The following is an 18,970-nucleotide window of genomic DNA, read 5'->3' on the forward strand; positions in this document are numbered from 1 at the left end:
TTTGATTGTTGATCCTTTGCTTTGTAGCTCATTCAGAAGAATTCAATTTATTTCACAGAATCTAGCTCATAATTGGTGTTGAATTTAAACGAATATTGCTAGATGATTCAGCTGTATGAAGCAGAATGTCTAGATTATGAATTGTATTTCTATATTTTAGCAACATTTTTGGCATATAAGAAGCTTAGAATTTCTAGTAGATTCATACGTAAGTCGTTGTTTTGACTAAGAAATAGATCTTGAAGAACTTTCCATCACATACAAAATTATTCAATAGCCATGAATTATTAATAAGTGGACAATTTAACTACAGTTAGATAATATCTGATAATTCAACAAGAACTAGGCAGATCATACGATATCTTAAGGTTGAATTATAAGTGAAATATAAATGTAGGGGAACGAATGGAATTAGGTGGATTATTCACTTAACCAAAGTCACTGCCTACACGTCGTTATCTGATTTAATTATAAATACACATCAGCTGTAAGTATGGTGATTTAGTATTTGACAACACAGCTTCCTATGTTATCTTTGCTTTTTTCCATTCTCCATAAGTAAATTGATAAAGCGATAAGAATGTGCTTATTATACTATATCTGTTGCAGTTACACTACAAAATCTGTCGTTTCGTACTCACTTAAATTACAAATAATTCATTTTTGATTTAAGCAGTACACGAAATATCAATGGAACACAATATCACAAATGGTATGGATTATGTTCCAATAAAACTGTTGTAAGAAATTTTATTAACAAAGAATGAAAACAATAAAAGTTGATGAATCTCCATGTCATAACATTAATAAACAAGTCAAGTAAATTCTATTGTTTCCAACTTATTTAATTATGTGATAACACTTTGACAAAACAATTTCAAAGGTATTGATTCAATTTCTTACCTCATATAAATCACCGATGTTATCCTATTTCGATCGAATTTACTTATTTACATATGTTTATTCAAATACTCCTGATAGAGACAAATCAGTAGATACAAAACAATTATTCTCAACTATGGTGTAACAGAGTTTACACATGTGAAGTAATTAAAAGTAATCATCAGTGAGTACTGTGGACTTTGTCGATTTGCTGTAACACCGAATTGCTATAATAAAGGGCAAATTGTTTATAATCAGTAAAATCAGTTCATCATTTTACATGTTTCCCCATACGGTAAAACTCTATTGAATTATAGTTGATGAATGTTGACAATATTAATTCTCTCATACTAATCAAGATCTCCAGCAAATAGTTTAATGTAAAAAAAGATAGGTGAAACTGAACATTCTCAAATCTTACAAGATTTTAACGTAAGAATTTATCTGTAGTATTCAATCGTTCCCTGACTAGCATTTATTTCCTGTATATATGTTATAAACATTGTGTAAACCTCTGTAAAGTTGTCAGTTATTTTGTACCACAAGTCGATATCACTGGAAACAATCCCCAAAAATTTATTGTCTGTACCTAAAAGCCCCTGAACATCCATAACATCAAATTCATTTATTCAGTTTGGATTTACTTCACCACCTATTTTTAGTGTGATGAAAAAAAATTCAACGGTTGATAGATTTTGATTGTGAAAAGCCAACTGAATAAATGACCAAAAGTCATCTTATTTTAGTATTATTCTCAATGCTATTCGAAAAGCATCAAGCAAGAAGTAATTCGGTATAATGACACGTTCATTCAAATCAGAACTACTTTTCAGACTTACTTTCAATATTACAGAAGTCCAGTCTTATTTAATAGTTCTACATCTAACTTAGCTGTAGGCTGTTTAGGGTTTAATAAGTTTTATGCTTAATGGCCGCCTCTCTCTTTTAATAGTATTAAACAGAGTTGACTTATTTAATTCTGTATGTTTAGTACAGAGGGAAATTCTCTGTATCTAATCATTCAACAAGTTTACTTTGATCATCATAGGTATTATAAAAATATAACTATGTAAGTAAATAATAATGATTTCAGAAAAACATTCTTCGAACAGTGACTAATAGGTAAGCATCATTAGTCTTGAAAGGTTTGATTGGTTCTTCTCTGATAAATTCTTCATCCTTTGAAACGTATTGTTCTGTAAGACATCATAGGAGATAACTTCAAGCTAAGCAAGCTATTTAGAGATATTTTGCTAGCAATGAGTCCATTGTTATAACTTTATTTATTGAATTGTCTTTGAAGGATTTATTACCTTTGTATTCCTTTGCATTTTCAATGACTGTTTTATGCGATTAACCTCCAAACATATAGTCGACAGATTTTAGCCGCATGAAAAGACATTGAGACTATGTCGATATTTTCACCGTCCGTTTATTGACCTGAATCTAATGTTCCCAGCAATTTATGTACGATGCATTATCTAAGTAACAACTTTGAAATATAAATGATCGTAAACAAATGTTACTACAGAACATACTGTATAACCCAGATATAAATAAAACCAGAATATGTATGAATTTAATGCACTTAAGCTTCTCGTCTTAAACGACCAGTGTAGCAGCAGCCTCAGAAGCAGTAGATTCAATATAAACAAAGGGAAAAGCAAGACTCTCCGATACAACAAAACATGCACCAATCAAATTACACTTGACGGAGAAGCTTTGGAGGGTGTGGAAACCTTTACATATCTGGGCAGCATCATTGATGAACACGGTGGATCAGATGCAGATGTGAGGGCGAGAATCGGCAAAGCAAGAGCAGCATATCTGCAACTGAAGAACATCTGGAACTCAAAACAATTGTCAACCAACACCAAGATCAGAATTTCCAATACAAATGTCAAGACAGTTCTACTGTATGGGGCGGAGACGTGGAGAACTACGAAAGCCATTATCCAGAAGATACAGGTGTTTATTAACAGCTGTCTACACAAGATACTTCGGATCCGATGGCCAGACACTATCAGCAACAAGTTACTGTGGGAGACAACAAACCAGATTCCAGCGGAGGAAAAAATCAGGAAGAAGCGCTGTAAGTGGATTGAGCACACTTTGAGGAAACCACCCAATTGTGTCACAAGACAAGCCCTCACATGGAATCCTGAAGGTCAAAGGAGAAGAGGAAGACCAAAGAACACATTACGCCGAGAAATACACACAGACATGAGAAGAATGAACAAAAAATGGATAGAAGTAGAAAGGGAGGCCGAGGACAGAGTGGGTTGGAGAATGCTGGTCAGCGGCCTATGCTCCATTGAGAGTAACAGGCGTAAGTAAGTAAGTAAGCTTCCCGTCTTAGTGAATTGTCCAATTTGAGTAACATTTACGAATCACCATCACTATAATTTAAGTTGTCAATAAATGAAATGAATAAACTGGGGGATTTTCGTAGTAAAGTCATTCTATTGGTGTTAAAAATCATTTCCAAAAAACAGTACTCTTAATTCAAACGTTAATGAATAAGAAAATTACTTACAGGATAATTCAAGTAAAATCATCCCATTTTAAACGTACGCCCACATACTACAACAATGCTGAGCGCAAGTTAACTGCTTATGGTAAGACACAAAAACAAACATTCAAAAACGAGTGAATATCAATGATTTCTAAATCTATACTATTTTGCAAATCATTTCAACAAAACTGGTTTCGGTGACGCTTGCATTTTATCTAATTTATTTATAATAAGTACTTGGCTGATAGTTACACAATGTTCAATGACATCATACTATTCAAAACTAGATTGTAGAAAGTATTTTCACCCATAGATGTCGACGGCTTTTTATAATCAAACTGAATCCAGCAATAATTGGATAGGTGGCGAATAAAACTGTTTAACATCTAAGCTAATCCACGCCGTCAGATATTCATGATAAATTATATATATATATATATATATATAACTAATCGGACATTTACACAAATGAAAAGCTGATATCCTTTGTACTTCAAGAAAACTGGACTTAGAAATTGCCTATTCATGATAACTATTCTCCCTACTAAGAATCCTAAATAATTTGTAATTTCATTATCGAATCCCCTAACAATTTACTCCTGGATTAAATGGTAAACTCAAACGCTGCAACGATGTTCACTCAGATGACTTTTGCACGTCAATACTGTGAAAACGTAACTTCCATTCAATATAAATCACAGAAAAGTGTGTATTCTGTCAGAACCACGATTATAAAAGATGTAATTCTTTAAAACAGAAATGAAAATCCAGTTTCCTACTCAATTATACAAGCTACAAATGACTGATAAAATTCATTATAATCAGTTATTGTTAATATCTTCATCAGTTTCAATGAAACAAACCACATGAATTATATTAACCAAAAAAACTAGAACAGTAAATGTGAGAGGAATGAATATGTGATAAGATAGAATCTAATTTGTGAAATACCAAGTCTGTTGTTAATCCTAAAATTCAATTTCATTTTGTAGAAATTTATTCCTGAATAAATGTAGGAGTCTTATTCTAGCATCAAAATACTTGCTTGGTTTGATAATTTCTGAACAGATTTTCTATAATAATTAAACATTTATATAGTTGACTTAAATTCTATATCTTACTAAATTGACTTATCTCAACAATGAACTTTTATTATGTCCTCAAGTTATAATACATCTGTGAGGACAAAAATTGTTACAATATTAATTGTGTATGATTGGTAATATTGAGTAACCATCCAATTAATTAATACGATGATACCATCTTATTTAACATCCATAATGTGCTAAGCTACTTATGATTTATTTTGTACAGGTTGTTCTTAACATAAACGGAATCCTCAATCACTATCGATAATAAAAATGTCTTTCTAACTCCATAGTCTTTTGAAAATGAATTGAACACACACTATGTTATAAGTATATATATATGCATACATATATATTTAGTAATTTTGTGTTTATGTGGATGAGTGTATTTCTGACGGATTATCTGCATTATGAAAGAGAAGTACTGGGGAGGAAATATTATGTTCGATAAGAAAAAAAGACTTTTGTTGAATAACGTAAGAAGATATTAGATTACCAACAAAAAAGTCAGTCAACATAATAAATAACAAAAAAGTCTGAATAAGCATGGAAGATCGACAAGTGGAACGTCTTTCGTTCCTTAGAAAAACAAAGGTATGACGAAAAGTTGAACAAAAGAAACAAAGACTATATTGTCCCAAAGGAGAAACATAGATCACGTGTTGTGCACGAATCATGTACGCATACACACGTCATTTGCTTGAGAGTGAGTAAGACAGATAAAACAATAGTAAAATTATGCACATTGTTATGTAAATTAAGTGGGTATGTATTTCTGTATGTGTGTGCACGCTAAAACATAAATTTTAATAAATGAAAGTAAAAGGAATCAGAGAGACAGCAAATTCATCAAACGGGAAGAAATTCATCAACGAGGTCAATTTTGTTTAGTGGATGAAAATATAAATGTAATATATGAAGTTTTATAAATTGGTAATGCTTTATAGCCCTCTACTTACTCTGAACGAAGTATATATATATATATATAATGTTGCGATCACTAATAAACAATTATTTAGAAAATAATTACAACTGAACAGTACCCCAAGAGAAACGGAAAATAAAGAAAACCACGTAATCTTCTCAACATTCCTTTTTCTTACTTTCGCCCATCAACTCGTATGAAAGCAATGAAATGTTTGAATAGGTAGGGATTACAGCAGCAATCATTTGGGGTGATATATAATTAAAACTAATTCTGTATAAATAATGTACAGAGATAAAATAGCTCACTCATGAACGCATACGTACATACATATACAAATACATACAACTCACACACGTTATCAGTAAGAGAAAAACAAGGATACAACCAATGTTTAAAGTCGAGCAATGAGTTAGAGTTTCTTTGTGTGTTCAACCATATACCATAAATATACAGTATATATATAGTATATATATATATATATATATATATATATATATATGTTCGAAAGGCTGCCATACTTCGCACTTAGAAATCACTTAGACGACATATGCTAGAAAAATAATAATAGTAATACACATGTGTATAAATGTAGTCTACTTGATTAAGTATAAATAAACAAATGATATGAAAAGTAATTAACAGTAACAACCATTTTGGTGACACATCAAATTAACATGCATATATATATTACATTTAGTCTAATAGGCGGGTAAGAAGTGGAATTCAAATGTTACGAGGAAATCATAAGCATTGATCATAAATAATAATATACAAAACACACATATACTTGAAAATTATATTTCTCAAAAATAAAATATCTAACGACTTGACACTAATCATGATTAACTGTATTGTTATTTGTGTTGATTGATTGTATCGTGCTATTACAAAAGTAAGGATAGAGAACGGTCAAATAGGAAAAGAAATGATACAAAAAAATAATATTATTATCACCAATAAATAAAATGACAACAAACCAATTGTAAGAAAAAGCAAATAAAAGAGAGAGGAAGAAATAGAAATCATGAGATCATACATTTATATATGTGTAACACAGTAAATAAGATAGAAATTGCACTGTAATATTGAGTCATAACACATATGCGTGTTTGTATGTGTATTCATAAATAAATACAAAGAGATTTTGTTGCAGTACTTGTAAACATGCATTAAGAATAAATAAAAACTGAGGTAAAAACTTGGTAAGGAAGAATGTATACAATAGGGTGTATTATCATAGAATGAATCAATAAGTGACAGTCTGGCAGTTTGAGGATGAGAGGGATTAGGATAGGAGTTGAAAATCAACGTATTCGAAATAAACTAAAGTTTAGCTAAATAAACAATACATATTGACAGAACACGCATCACAGCCCATCCATAATCACTCATAAATATTAGTTAACAGTAAACGCATAAGTACACAAATACACGCAAGCACAGGTAGAGGATATGAGAAAAGGGAATCAAATTAAGACATAAATAATAACTATGCATTCTATGGAAGGATAAGGTTTAAAATAAAACCGAAAAAGTACATAATCTTTTGCTTCTCATAAACGGAACGGATGGGCTGAAGGGAGAAATAAAGGACTATTAGTACAATAACTTCCATGATCGGTAGCAAATATATCAACCAGCTTCAACGAGAAATTAAGTTTTTGAGCATGTTGAACAATATATATATATATATATATATATTTATATATTGAAAGCAGATCTGAAAGGTTTGTTATAAACATTCTCCTCCCTCAGACACATACACATTCACATACACATTCACATACATTCGCAATTCTCTTTGATTAGAATAGACTCAAAAACCAGGACAAGATCAAACATTCAATTGCAACAGTCTCACTTCTTTTTCCTCTTCACAAAATGAAAACCACTCAAAAAAAAATTAATAAAATTCATAAGAAAGCAACAATGATAATAATAGTAGTAAGCTGAATAAAACTACAATTAAAAAACAAATGGAATAAAGAAATAAATAATAAGTTAATTTATTAGGTATTTGAAATCAGAGTTTAGAAAAACAAATCAGGTAAGATAAAGTAATAAATGCATCATTGATCTGTATGAACTCCTACGAACTCATTGATTGACTGAACCATTTATTTTGTACAGTAGAACAGAATAAGGTGTAGAAATATAATTTCAGTCAGAATGAAGTTGAACCTGATAGGGAGAAAGAAAAAAGGAATCAAAACAGTTTTAATAAATTAGTAGTTGATGGATACTGTAATTGAAAATGTCCAAAGTTCAATAAATCTATTATCATTTGAATTTCTGTTTACATATGACAATTTTATCTAAACCTGATGAACTACGTGTATGTACAAATGTTAGGAATGTTAAAAAGTGGCAATTCTTACTTGAGCATAAATACACTAGTATATAGTTGGGAAAAAAAAGATTTAGGCACAAATGGAAGTTTATAGTACATAATTTTTATTCGTTACAAACACATGCTTTTTCCTCTAGAAAGCTTAATAGGTAACGACACACACCAAGTTTCAATACACAACTGATCAAAATGCAAGCATATGAGGTATAAAATGTGTATTTTATTAAGGTCAAAGTAAAAAGTCACAATATTCCTTTTATGAAAGTCAAATCAAATCCAATAATAAATATTGCATAATAGCAATAATGATAATAATAATCATGATAGTGGTAGTAATAATAATAATCTCAAACCCTTAGTAATAATGATATAAACATCGTATCTGTTAAACAAGTTGGCAACTATCTTTACTAAGTAACTTAATGGACAAGGTATTGGCGTTTGAAGCGAAAGGTACTGGGTTCAAGTCCTAATTTGAACATCAATACAGGAATGTGTCCTTTTAGCTGAAAGTTCTGAATTTTCACAGAACCGAATTTCCGCTAAAGAAAATTTAAACTAAGTGGTTTTGAAATCAGATACTAGGTTTTATAGTGGTAGATATGCTTTTCTCAAAATTTATATTCATTAGAAACAGGTAATTAAGTGAACAATTTCTTAAAATATTTGGAGCATCATCTACATGTTACCTGTCTGTGATTTAAATTTAAATGATATCGAAAAACAACCAGAACTAGAACTCGAAAAAAAACGTTATCAACAGCTTATAGATACTACTGAAGTGAAAAATTATAAGCAGCTAATATGTGGGTCCCAATGTAATAACGAAATACTGGTTCCCGTAACACACAGAAATAACAAGAGTATGCATAAACGTAGTATTTGATGTATTTGCATGGATATTAGAAAGATAGTAAATAATTTCTGAATGTTAATAGTATTATGATCCATTAAACATACACAAATAAATCATTGTTTAAAATGTTTCGCTTCGATATTTAATAGGAAACGATATGCCCAAGTAGCCATGATAATTTTGTGAAAAATTTTTAAACTTTAACTCTGGCTACTAGTTTAAAAGTAAGCAGAAATAGTAATAATAATAAACACATGATATTCTGTATTATTTACGTAATTCTTTATAGCCAGTCAAAGGCAACATATACACATGAAGTGTACTAATCTGCAGTAAGTTTTCTATCCATCCAAATAGTTTAGACGGTGAAGATTAAAGATATAAAACAATAGTTTTTGAATAAAAAAATAAGAGTAGAAACGGAAAATGTAGGCATTTATTTGTGCAAACTAAGAAATAGTTAAATAATACACTTAAGTGTGACTAGTGATGTCTAACGAAATTAACTTGTGTTCAATTTTGATTACTTTTGAATATACGCCCAAAATTATGAAGTTTTCAGTAGATTGAAAGAAAACTAACGGTAGCTAAATCAAAACGTAACATCAGTCCATGAAATCAATGATGACTGGACTGAAACATGTACATTCGTTCGAACTGTCTGGTTAGGGTCCACGCAGTTACTTTAACCGGTGGTATGAGACGTCGGTTGATATGGATCAGAATCATTCGTAATGATGTAGATGGGTTCACGTTTTGTCTCAATTTAGATCCTGAGCTCCGAGAACACTTTATGTGTCTTTCTTCTTTAGATACTTCATCTTTTCTATTGATACTGACACTGATACTAATTTTAACACTCTGGGATTTGTTTTGAATAGTTTACCTCGTTGTGCAATAACAGTGAGGCAACTTGAACCGACGCACATATATCTCAGATTATGCATCTCTAAATAACCAACTAACTTTTTGGAAAATCATCTAAAATTTACCACGCTTAAGGTTATTTCACTATATTATTCCGCCAAAAATTAAATCCTATTATGCCGATAGACCAGTTTCGTATGCAAAAGTTTATTGGAAAGTTGGAGCTGATTCCTTAGATGCGTGTGTATGTGAATATAATTACCAAAGTAAACGAAGAATCCATCAAGTGAGCATGTCATCTCAGAAAATATAATGTATAACCAATAATAACGCTGGAGATGGTGATAAACAAACACTAGTGATGAATATTATAAATTATGATCTTTATCACTTCTTAATTGCTTATTTATGGGCTGTGAAATGAAAATGTCATTACACAGATATTTACTTATCGATTATCAGATAAATGGAATTAAACTACTCAAATATAGTGAGTAGTGAAAAATTGTTTAGAAGAGGTAGTGAAGAACCTGATGGCCGGTAATCATAGCCACCCAGAATATTGTTTTTCCAAACAAATTAATCAATCACATTGATTAAAAATTCATACTGCTACACCCAACATTTAATTCTGCTATATTCAGTTACACTTAAAGCTGATATGCATCCTATAAATTCTGTTGGAACTAAATCTCTATCACATCGATCGATAAAAGTGGATTATCAGAAGGGGTTTTGTGGAGATTTAGTATGTTTCATAATTGAAAGCATGAGTTAAGGGCTCTGGCTCGAGAGTGGTAGCTCCTGGGCTCGAATCTCGCGAGAGCGGGTTCGTGGATGCGCACTGCTGAGGAGTCCCATAATAGGACGAAACGGCCGTCCAGTGTTTCCAGGTTTTCCATGGTGGTCTAGTTTCAATTGACTCATGCTTTCAACTATGAAAAGTGGATTAGTCATGTCAAACTCATCACGTAAAACTTATTGTTAGTTACCTATAGTCGTAAATTCCACACTTTCCTTATAGGAAGAAATACTTTAATCACAAATCTAACTTTTGTTACGGTATAACTAACTTCCATGTGATAGAATCATTTCACTATATCTGTTGCAATTCAACCCGTTTGGTGAAGTAATTGACTGACTACCGAGTAGTGACCAAAGTCATGCTTATCTAATCTTTTAGTGTTGATTTAATCATATCGATCAAGCTGGAGTGTAGTTACTGGTCCGAGCAACCCAACATCACATGTGACATCCTGAAAGACAAAGCGGTTTGAGGTAGTTAGGGAGGAAACCTTGGTTGACATAGGTTTCGTGCCAGCTTGTACTCATCAGCAAGACATACCTTCACGCTTAAGAGGACCGATGTCTCTATGAGAATCGAACCCGATTCACCTGCTTTCAGAGTCCCAGATGTTACCATTGAGCTATTCTGGTCGTTAACCATCACAGTGTAAAGTAACCTTATTTCCAATATCGAAAATATCCGAAAATTATTTTAGAACTAGATATATAGCAATCTTGCTTAAAAAATTCTAAAAGGCCCACATTAAATTGGTGGACATATTTCTAAATGTCCCTACGATTATTTGGAAGAACTAATAATAATTTTATTAAACGTTTCTCCCAACTATGTTCTACACTTCGTTGTTAGCAATTAACAAAAGTAATGATTCTGAACTTTAGACTCTTCATACTCATAATGAATTAATAAATGGCTTAAAATATTCTGATTGAAATTACATCAATCAGTGGACTGATAAACTTTTGGTTGAAACCTAAATACAAGATGTGAACATTTGCGGAGAAGAACAAGTAAATGCTTTTTCATCCCGTTTACATAACAACTAAGCAATAAACATGTATGACGTATTTGAAAATAATCACAGCAGGGTTCTTAATTCAGTTGTTTTTTCGTTTACTTACAAGTCTATTGAATAACAGAGGCTACTATCTACTTTACGAAGTGTTTATTAAATGAAAATAATTAATTTCTATGGAAATGTGATATTTCCGTTTCTAGCTAACCAAAAGTGATAGATGAGTGAAGTAAATTCAAAAAAAAATTAACTGTGCAAAGTTAAAGCCCAAACGAAGTCTACATTGATTAATTCACGAAAAAGGATACTGATTCTAATCACTAATGCATTTATTTTATTTTCGCTAAAAATTTGATCATGGTATTAAAATACCACTCTTCAAAATGGGAAAAATTTACATACGTATTTTGTTTGCTAAATATTGGCAATATACTATAACTTCGGAAAAGGATTTGAGGTTTGAACTCATTCTATCCACTCTCATTAAAAACAATAGCAAATCTTCAATCTCACAAAATAAGTATGATTTTAAAATTTACCGAACGACAAAACAAAATATTGCTTATTAAGTCTAATTTATTTCACTGAAGCTAGACAGTGATTAAAGATAGAACCCTTAAATGATTTTAAGAGTCCTATAAATCTATAACTACCGGTATACTAAATAGAATTTTCTATTGCACAAATCATGTTGCTTCATAACGACTTCACTATGCTGACTAAACACTATTATATTATAAATTATCAGTTGATAAAACCAAGTTTATTTTCCAGTCTCCTCTTTTCAGTGTATTTGTTTCGATAAAGTAGACTTTTCGAATAACGCTATGAAAGAGCTCATCACAATCATTAGTTGTATTTAGATCCTATTTATTCAGCCCTAGTACAATTGTATAAAAAACGTATGAATTCCTATGATCAGTTATTCTTTTGGCTAAATAAGTGGTAAGATTAATTTTCGTGTCTATATATACTGAGATTTAGTCAGAGATTCCCCAACCTAAGCTAATGTATCTAAAATAAGACACCAACCAATACATTAAATTCAGTGGTACACGAAAAATACCACTAAAATTATAGGTCAATTCTAAAATAATATTTAGTTGGTGATAAAACATACTGATCCCTAAACATTTATAACGAGTTGATGTTGTATTCTCTTCCCCTCAGCAAGATATCCCTCAAATATCTGTGAATTCGGTAAAATTAGTCATAATCAAGAAATAAATTTTACAGAAGTACAAAAAGAAAACTTGTATTCCAAAGGACGTGTACGATGAAGTTCAACACTAAATTAATTGTAACCAACTAATGAGATATAAATTACCATACACCCTAACATTTTTGTAAGACCCTTCGATAACGTACTAAGTAATTTTATTAGTAAGAAGTTTTCAATGAAGGATCCTTAAATAAATACAAACAACAACAGATTTTATTTTGTGACACAAGATTTATATGTAATTATTACAAGAGACAGAATGTGGAAATTTAACTAAGATAATGTAATTAGTCTGCAGTTTGTCTAATATTTCCTGTGTTTGTAGAACTACAAAGATACTCAAGAATTAGTTATTTATCAACCAGAATGTGTTTCATAGTTTATGCAATTCGAATAAGCTTAATGAAAATGTGTCTGTATAGCCGTTATAGCCGTAGTCGTGTTATACACTGTTCGAAAACACCTAACTCAATGTAATTGTAAAAAATTAATAAAAATAGCCATATCAGACTACCATATCGACTTCCAGCGAATAGTGAACAAAAGGGAATTGGCCATGTTATCCTTCCTTTGAACTTCACTGACACATCTACTTTATAACTAGATTTAAAAATGATTTTCCCTGTATTTCTATTAATATTATAAAATTTGCCTCCGAAAATTTTAAGATAGCTTACATCGGCTTCTTTACAATTCAGTACACCCACATGGTTTTCTGTTCAAATTTATATAACTGTATAACTAAGAGTAACTAGAAATATGGAATAAATTAAATATATTATTCACTAAACCCCATGCACTTCTAAATAAAGATTACAGACATGAAGTTTATGTTCAATCATAATATGATTGTTCAAATTACCATGGGGTTCTATCAAGACCACCAAGATCATTTTTATCGCATTTGCGAAATTGTCATTTCTCCGACTTTCCAGACCCTGAGTTAGGGGTAGTATCCCAATATGTTAAATGGTGCAGATAATTTCTGACTTAAGAATTGGATACTCAGAAAGTACTTACTCTAGGAAATCCGGTCCGACGAATAAAGAAAATGAAAAGAAATGATACGGGAATTCAGCGAATGTTTTGATCATTTACATTCATATATAACCAGCCCAAATTGCAGAATAACTCAGTTCTCATGTTCACAGTTGTAAAACCGAAAAATTAATGACAAGCTCTCTGTCTAACTTAATCATATTTTTCTAGTACTTTATGCAACTGTAACAGATATTAAAAGAAATGAACTGATATTATAACATTTAGTGAACCAAAAACAGTACATGATGTAAACTTACCTCATGTATTGAATTTATCGACGGTGAGTTTTGACATGTCGATGAAGATTACCCAGTTGAGCAAATGCTTTAAGACATTGTGGACATCTGTAGGGTTTTTCACCTGTATGCGTGCGAATATGAGCTCGTAAGTGATCTTTCTGAGGAAATGCTTTGGGACAATAACGACATGGATACGGTCGTTCTCCAGTATGAGTACGGATATGAGCTTGAAGGTTATCCTTTCTCTCACAAGATTTCGGACAATAAGGACATTGATGTCTACGTCTTGAACAACACGTAACCATATTCGTAGATGATGTCACTATAGTTTGTAATGATGCAGACGAGGTGGTAGACACAGTAACAGTAGTGGATGGAATGGAAGGTGTACTAGGACAGGAATAAGACAGACGCCGACATTTTACGTCTTGATATTTACTACTCTGTTGAGCTGCTAAGTTGGATGGTTGTGAAAAATTACGTGAAGAAAGTAACTTATCTGCAGAAGGCAACACAATGACACTTGTTTTAACATCGTTTTGTTGATTATTCGAAGTACTTAACGTACCAGCTTTACTATTTGTACTATCTTTATTACTACCGTTAGAAATAACAGAGGATAATGAAGAGACTGAAGGAAGTAGAGAACTACCGAATACTGAACTAGAAGTTACAGACTGATTAGATTTGGATGTTTCCAAACTACCATTTAAACATGAAATAGAAGGAGAAGGTAAAGAATTATTATCAAAAGATACACATGAGGAGGAAGACATAGATGATGATGACGCCGATAATGTAGTCGCTGAAGGAGAAATAAATGCATGGGTATTGAAGTTTTGCGATGATATAAATAAATTATTACTATTATTATCATTAGAAGAAGTAAGTGAAGCCAAAGATTGAGATGATAAAACCACTGTTTGTTGAGGAGTATTAGGTAATAAAGTCAATGGAAAGGATAATGATGTATCATTTAAGGTATCTACTGAAGTTCTAAAATTCATATTGGATGTATTTGCTGTAGTAACTGAAGACGAATTTAATGTTGTGGAATTACTAACTAAAGTGTTAATATCATGACTGGTTAATGTTGATATATGTGTCCATGATGATGATGAGGATGAGGTGGATGATAATGACGATGGTGACGATGATGATGACAATGTTGTCGTTGTTGTTGTTATAAATGCAGATGATGTTGTTGAAAAAATCGATGTCAATGGATCTGTAGCACATAATGGAAAAATATTTGATTTACTAGAAACTGTTGGAAGAAAAACTAAATTCCCTGAATCAGAAAAATTTTTATGATTAGGATTAGCAAACACCACGGTTAAACCAGCATTAGTAGTAGATGAAACAGATAAAGAATTAAACGTTCCATTTATTGTACTGACAGGTAAGGAAGTATTAAAATATGTAGGATTAATAATATTTGGCTTAGAAGTTGGACGAAGAATAAATAATTGTGTTCCCAAAGGTAACTGCGCAGCGGTTGAATATTTGATATCGCCTGGGATAGTACTAAAATTATTTGGTAATGTAGCTGAACTCTGAAAAGTTGATAAGTGTGAATTAGATAGCACAGAAGTGGATAGGGTAGATGGAATCAAATTAACACGTTGTTGTGTCGGGAGTTGTACAACTGGAATATTAGAAACATTTCCATTAAGATTTGTAACAATCCCAGGAGTTGGGAGAAGAAAAACCGATCCATTACTTTCTGAAGCAACAGCATTATTAACTGAAGTAAAATTTGGAAGACATGGCGTGGAATTTTGTCGTACAACATTATTGTTTTTAACATTTAGAAGTATGGACATACCAGGACTTACAGTTGGTAGAGAATTTATGATTTGTAATGGTAGAAGAACACAACCAGAACTGGTAGATAAACTTGCAAGCTGTGACTGGGGTGCTTCAACACATGCTCTACCTTTAAGAGATAGAACAATAGGAGCAGATGACTGCAGCTCTGCAGGAGAGATAACACCAGGAGTAACAGGATGAGAAACAACAAATGTAGATTGTGTGCTAACAGGATGAGGTGCCATATGAAAACTTGGAGTCGGTATTATTAAAGGAGTATGAGTAACTGAGCCTCCTTCTTTGGAACTAATCGATGTGAAACCATCAACATAACCATTTTCTGTAAAACATGAAGTAGTAAAAGGACTGGAGGTAAATGGGTGATCATTAGGAGTTGCAAACGAAGATCTTATTTGAGAAGAAACTATCAGTTGCTTACCACATTTATTCGACTCACAAATTGATTCCCGAATAATATTGGATGAAAAAACTTGATCGAAGGAGGAAAGAGAAGAAGAGCTCTGAGATATAGTCGCTAGTGATGCATTTTGAGAACTAGATCCAATCAAAGTGGTGAACCGAAGATTTGGAATGAAAGGTAATTCACAAATTGTTGACTGAGGATCTACGTTTATAATCTGCTCTGGAAAAGATGATTTATCCTGATGGTAGTTCCCTCCAACAGTGGAATCAACACGTTCACAAAGATCCGATTTTAAAGAAAACATGGGCTGAAAGTGAATAAGAAGAAAAGAATAAGATGACACTACCCTACAGGTACTGGCAATATTTTATGTAATACAGAACTTCTTAGAAATGTATTACAGTACACTGATTATCTCACAAGGTATGACAAATGAACTAAGTTAATATTGTAAATAATAAATATGAAATATGTTACATACTATGCTTTACCAGTCAGTCTTTAAGTTGTTACTCATATGTCTTGTCAACTATATGTGAAAATATGTAGTGTTTTGAGCTAACTTTGCCAGCTATACATTTATTTTACTGATGTATATATATGTGGCTTGAAAAGCATTAACATATATCTCAAAAAATTGCATTGCTTCCTATTTTGCAAAGAAAAAAGTATCGAAACATGAAGTCACTGAATGTTCACCGACTAATATTCAAATTTTCTCCAGATGATTGAAAATAATCTCAAAAAGTTTGTTTTGTAACAAATCATACACTAATTATGTATTCACCTCAGAGTGTGGATAACATAAACGAATGACTCTTAAATACTTTTGGATGTTGGGTATGCTTCTTAAAACATTCCCATTACAAACCAGAAAATTAGTGGACAGTGAACTGTGGAGAATTTTGATATTTCGAGATGAACTTTAAATTTGATGTATTTATATTATCAACTAATGTAAATCAGCTAGTCAGATGGTTTAAATGATCTTCATATATTCCTGTTATTATCGTTAATCAAACAGATTCAATGAATCACCCCGCGTTTATAATAAATCAAAACTCGAGGACAAAAGTAAATATTCATAATAAATAGTGTTCAAAGAATCTAATCATTTAAGAGTAAATTCAATCAAACAGATAAGATACATGATTTAACTCACTTGCTTCCTTACATCATTCGGAGTACATATTACATTAACAACTGATGGGACTTTTAATGCCCCATTATGTTTTTCATCTACACACGTTGAAGAAGGAACATTGGGCACAGATCTCGTGTTAGTAATGATGCATTGAAAATCACTTAAATTATTTACGCTTGCGTTAGGACGATTCAGTACATCTTTGACTATGAATTGATTTTGAATTGACTGTTGTGTGAAAGTTTCAACTTGATTAACACAAAGATTGTTCGATACTAACGATGTTTCTGCAGATGACGTTGATAATGAAGTTTTGTATTTGTCGCACACGTTCGTTGGTAATATTTCGTGTTCAGATAATTCAGAGGTAGAATAATGCATAACACAACTTGAACAATTCGCCATTAAATCCTGATGATCAGAATTAGATGTATAGGGATTGTTACTAGAAATAAAATTGGAAGTATTAACATGTGGTGTTGACATCAAAGGATCTATGTTGTTTGAAAGATCATTGTCATTACAAGACATAAGTTCATCCGATGTACCTTGTCGTAAAGATAGTAATTCCGGAGAAAGAATGTGATGTTTATTTGTATTATCAGCCATACAATCAGGAGTTTGACTGAAATAGGACTTTTCATAACTCGGATCTGATGAAATATCTATATGATCAAAAGGTGAATGTGGACAACCTGATGATTCAGGTGATAATGTAGGTGGCTGGGCATTGTCTAGTAAGTGAGAATGTCCTAATGATGGTGAGCGAAGGATAGGTATACATAGGGATGCCAATCGAGCTTCATGATCTATATCCTCAATATCAGAATCACCAGCAGAAACAACGTCCACCAAATCACTCGGTATTTGACGTGTAGATTCACTAACAAATTGAACAAGTTCGCTAGGAACCAAATCACTTTCTTCCTCTTCAAGATTAGGTGGGCAATTACTGTAAACAGGTAAACAGTCACTTTCATCAACACACTGGTCAAGTACTGAATTTGCAGTTGATAGTGAAATACTTGCTGAAGATGAACAATCTAAACTTAGAGGGACATATCTCAATGACTGGAAATCAGCAAATGCACCGGATAGAGGACTAGATGGAAAATCTTTTAAATCAATAAATGAAGAGGAAATTTCAACTTGTGATTTTAAGTAAACTTGTGACCTTTTTGAGAAATCAGAACCGTTATGACTATGTAATGTGTTTGAGTTCAATAAGCACTTGTTGGCAACTGGGTCTTGACAAACGTCAATATGACTTCCGAATTTCGTAAGTGTGGCAGCCAAAATTGGAGACGGGTGAGGACGTGATGCCAACTTTTCAAAAACTTCTTGCATTCCTGGAATAGAGTTATTATTGGTTGGGGCTTCATCACTCAATGGCGTAGGCAATGGTGATAAGTAAAAATCAGATTCATCGCCCGTTTTGATCAAACCACAATCTTGTGTTAAATTGACTGCCTCACTAACAATAAACGGCTGCAACTTTAAGGAGCCATGGTTAGTTACCAGTCTAGTTTGACTGCTCATCTAAAAAGACGAAATCACAAGCAAAACACTAAAAAATACTTTCTACTACATAAAGTCATGTCACAGTTTCACACATAACTTCTAAAAAGCGTAAAATAATACTAATATTTACTGTTATTGAGAAGCGTGTGGTCTAAAAATTCACTAATTTAAACAAATCTTGTCATTTATTAAACACAGAAATTGATGAAAATATCAATGAAAAATGAGCCAAGAGTAGTTTCTCAACTATTTAAATATATA

General features: G+C 32.0%; 3 protein-coding genes across 3 annotated transcripts; all 3 read right to left on the minus strand.

Annotated features, from left to right (window-relative positions):
- Positions 1–4,844: 4,844 nt before the first annotated feature.
- Positions 4,845–6,240, minus strand: Smp_166160 (hypothetical protein). The gene has a single exon (XM_018797114.1). It carries the CDS (start codon positions 5,160–5,162, stop codon positions 4,857–4,859), a length of 306 nt encoding a protein of 101 aa, XP_018652188.1. The 5' UTR covers positions 5,163–6,240; the 3' UTR covers positions 4,845–4,856.
- Positions 6,241–7,593: 1,353 nt separating this feature from the next.
- On the minus strand, positions 7,594–14,815 carry Smp_081660 (putative zinc finger protein; the record flags this gene model as incomplete). Its single annotated transcript, XM_018797115.1, has 2 exons — positions 7,594–7,866; positions 13,827–14,815. One exon carries the CDS (start codon positions 14,813–14,815, stop codon positions 13,841–13,843), a length of 975 nt encoding a protein of 324 aa, XP_018652189.1. The 3' UTR covers positions 7,594–7,866; positions 13,827–13,840.
- Positions 14,816–15,341: 526 nt separating this feature from the next.
- On the minus strand, positions 15,342–18,727 carry Smp_081650 (putative serine-rich repeat protein; the record flags this gene model as incomplete). The annotated part of the gene is made up of 3 exons (XM_018797116.1): positions 15,342–15,364; positions 15,637–16,351; positions 17,207–18,727. The coding sequence occupies 3 exons, from the start codon at positions 18,725–18,727 to the stop codon at positions 15,342–15,344; spliced, it is 2,259 nt and encodes a 752-aa protein (XP_018652190.1).
- Positions 18,728–18,970: the final 243 nt, after the last annotated feature.

This window comes from Schistosoma mansoni, chromosome 4, assembly GCF_000237925.1.
Source record: "Schistosoma mansoni strain Puerto Rico chromosome 4, complete genome".
Lineage (NCBI taxonomy): Eukaryota > Metazoa > Platyhelminthes > Trematoda > Strigeidida > Schistosomatidae > Schistosoma > Schistosoma mansoni.

Excerpts from the sequence above, each read along its gene's own strand:
- Smp_166160 (XM_018797114.1), bottom strand. The coding sequence starts at position 5,162 with ATGATTCGTGCACAACACGTGATCTATGTTTCTCCTTTGGGACAATAT.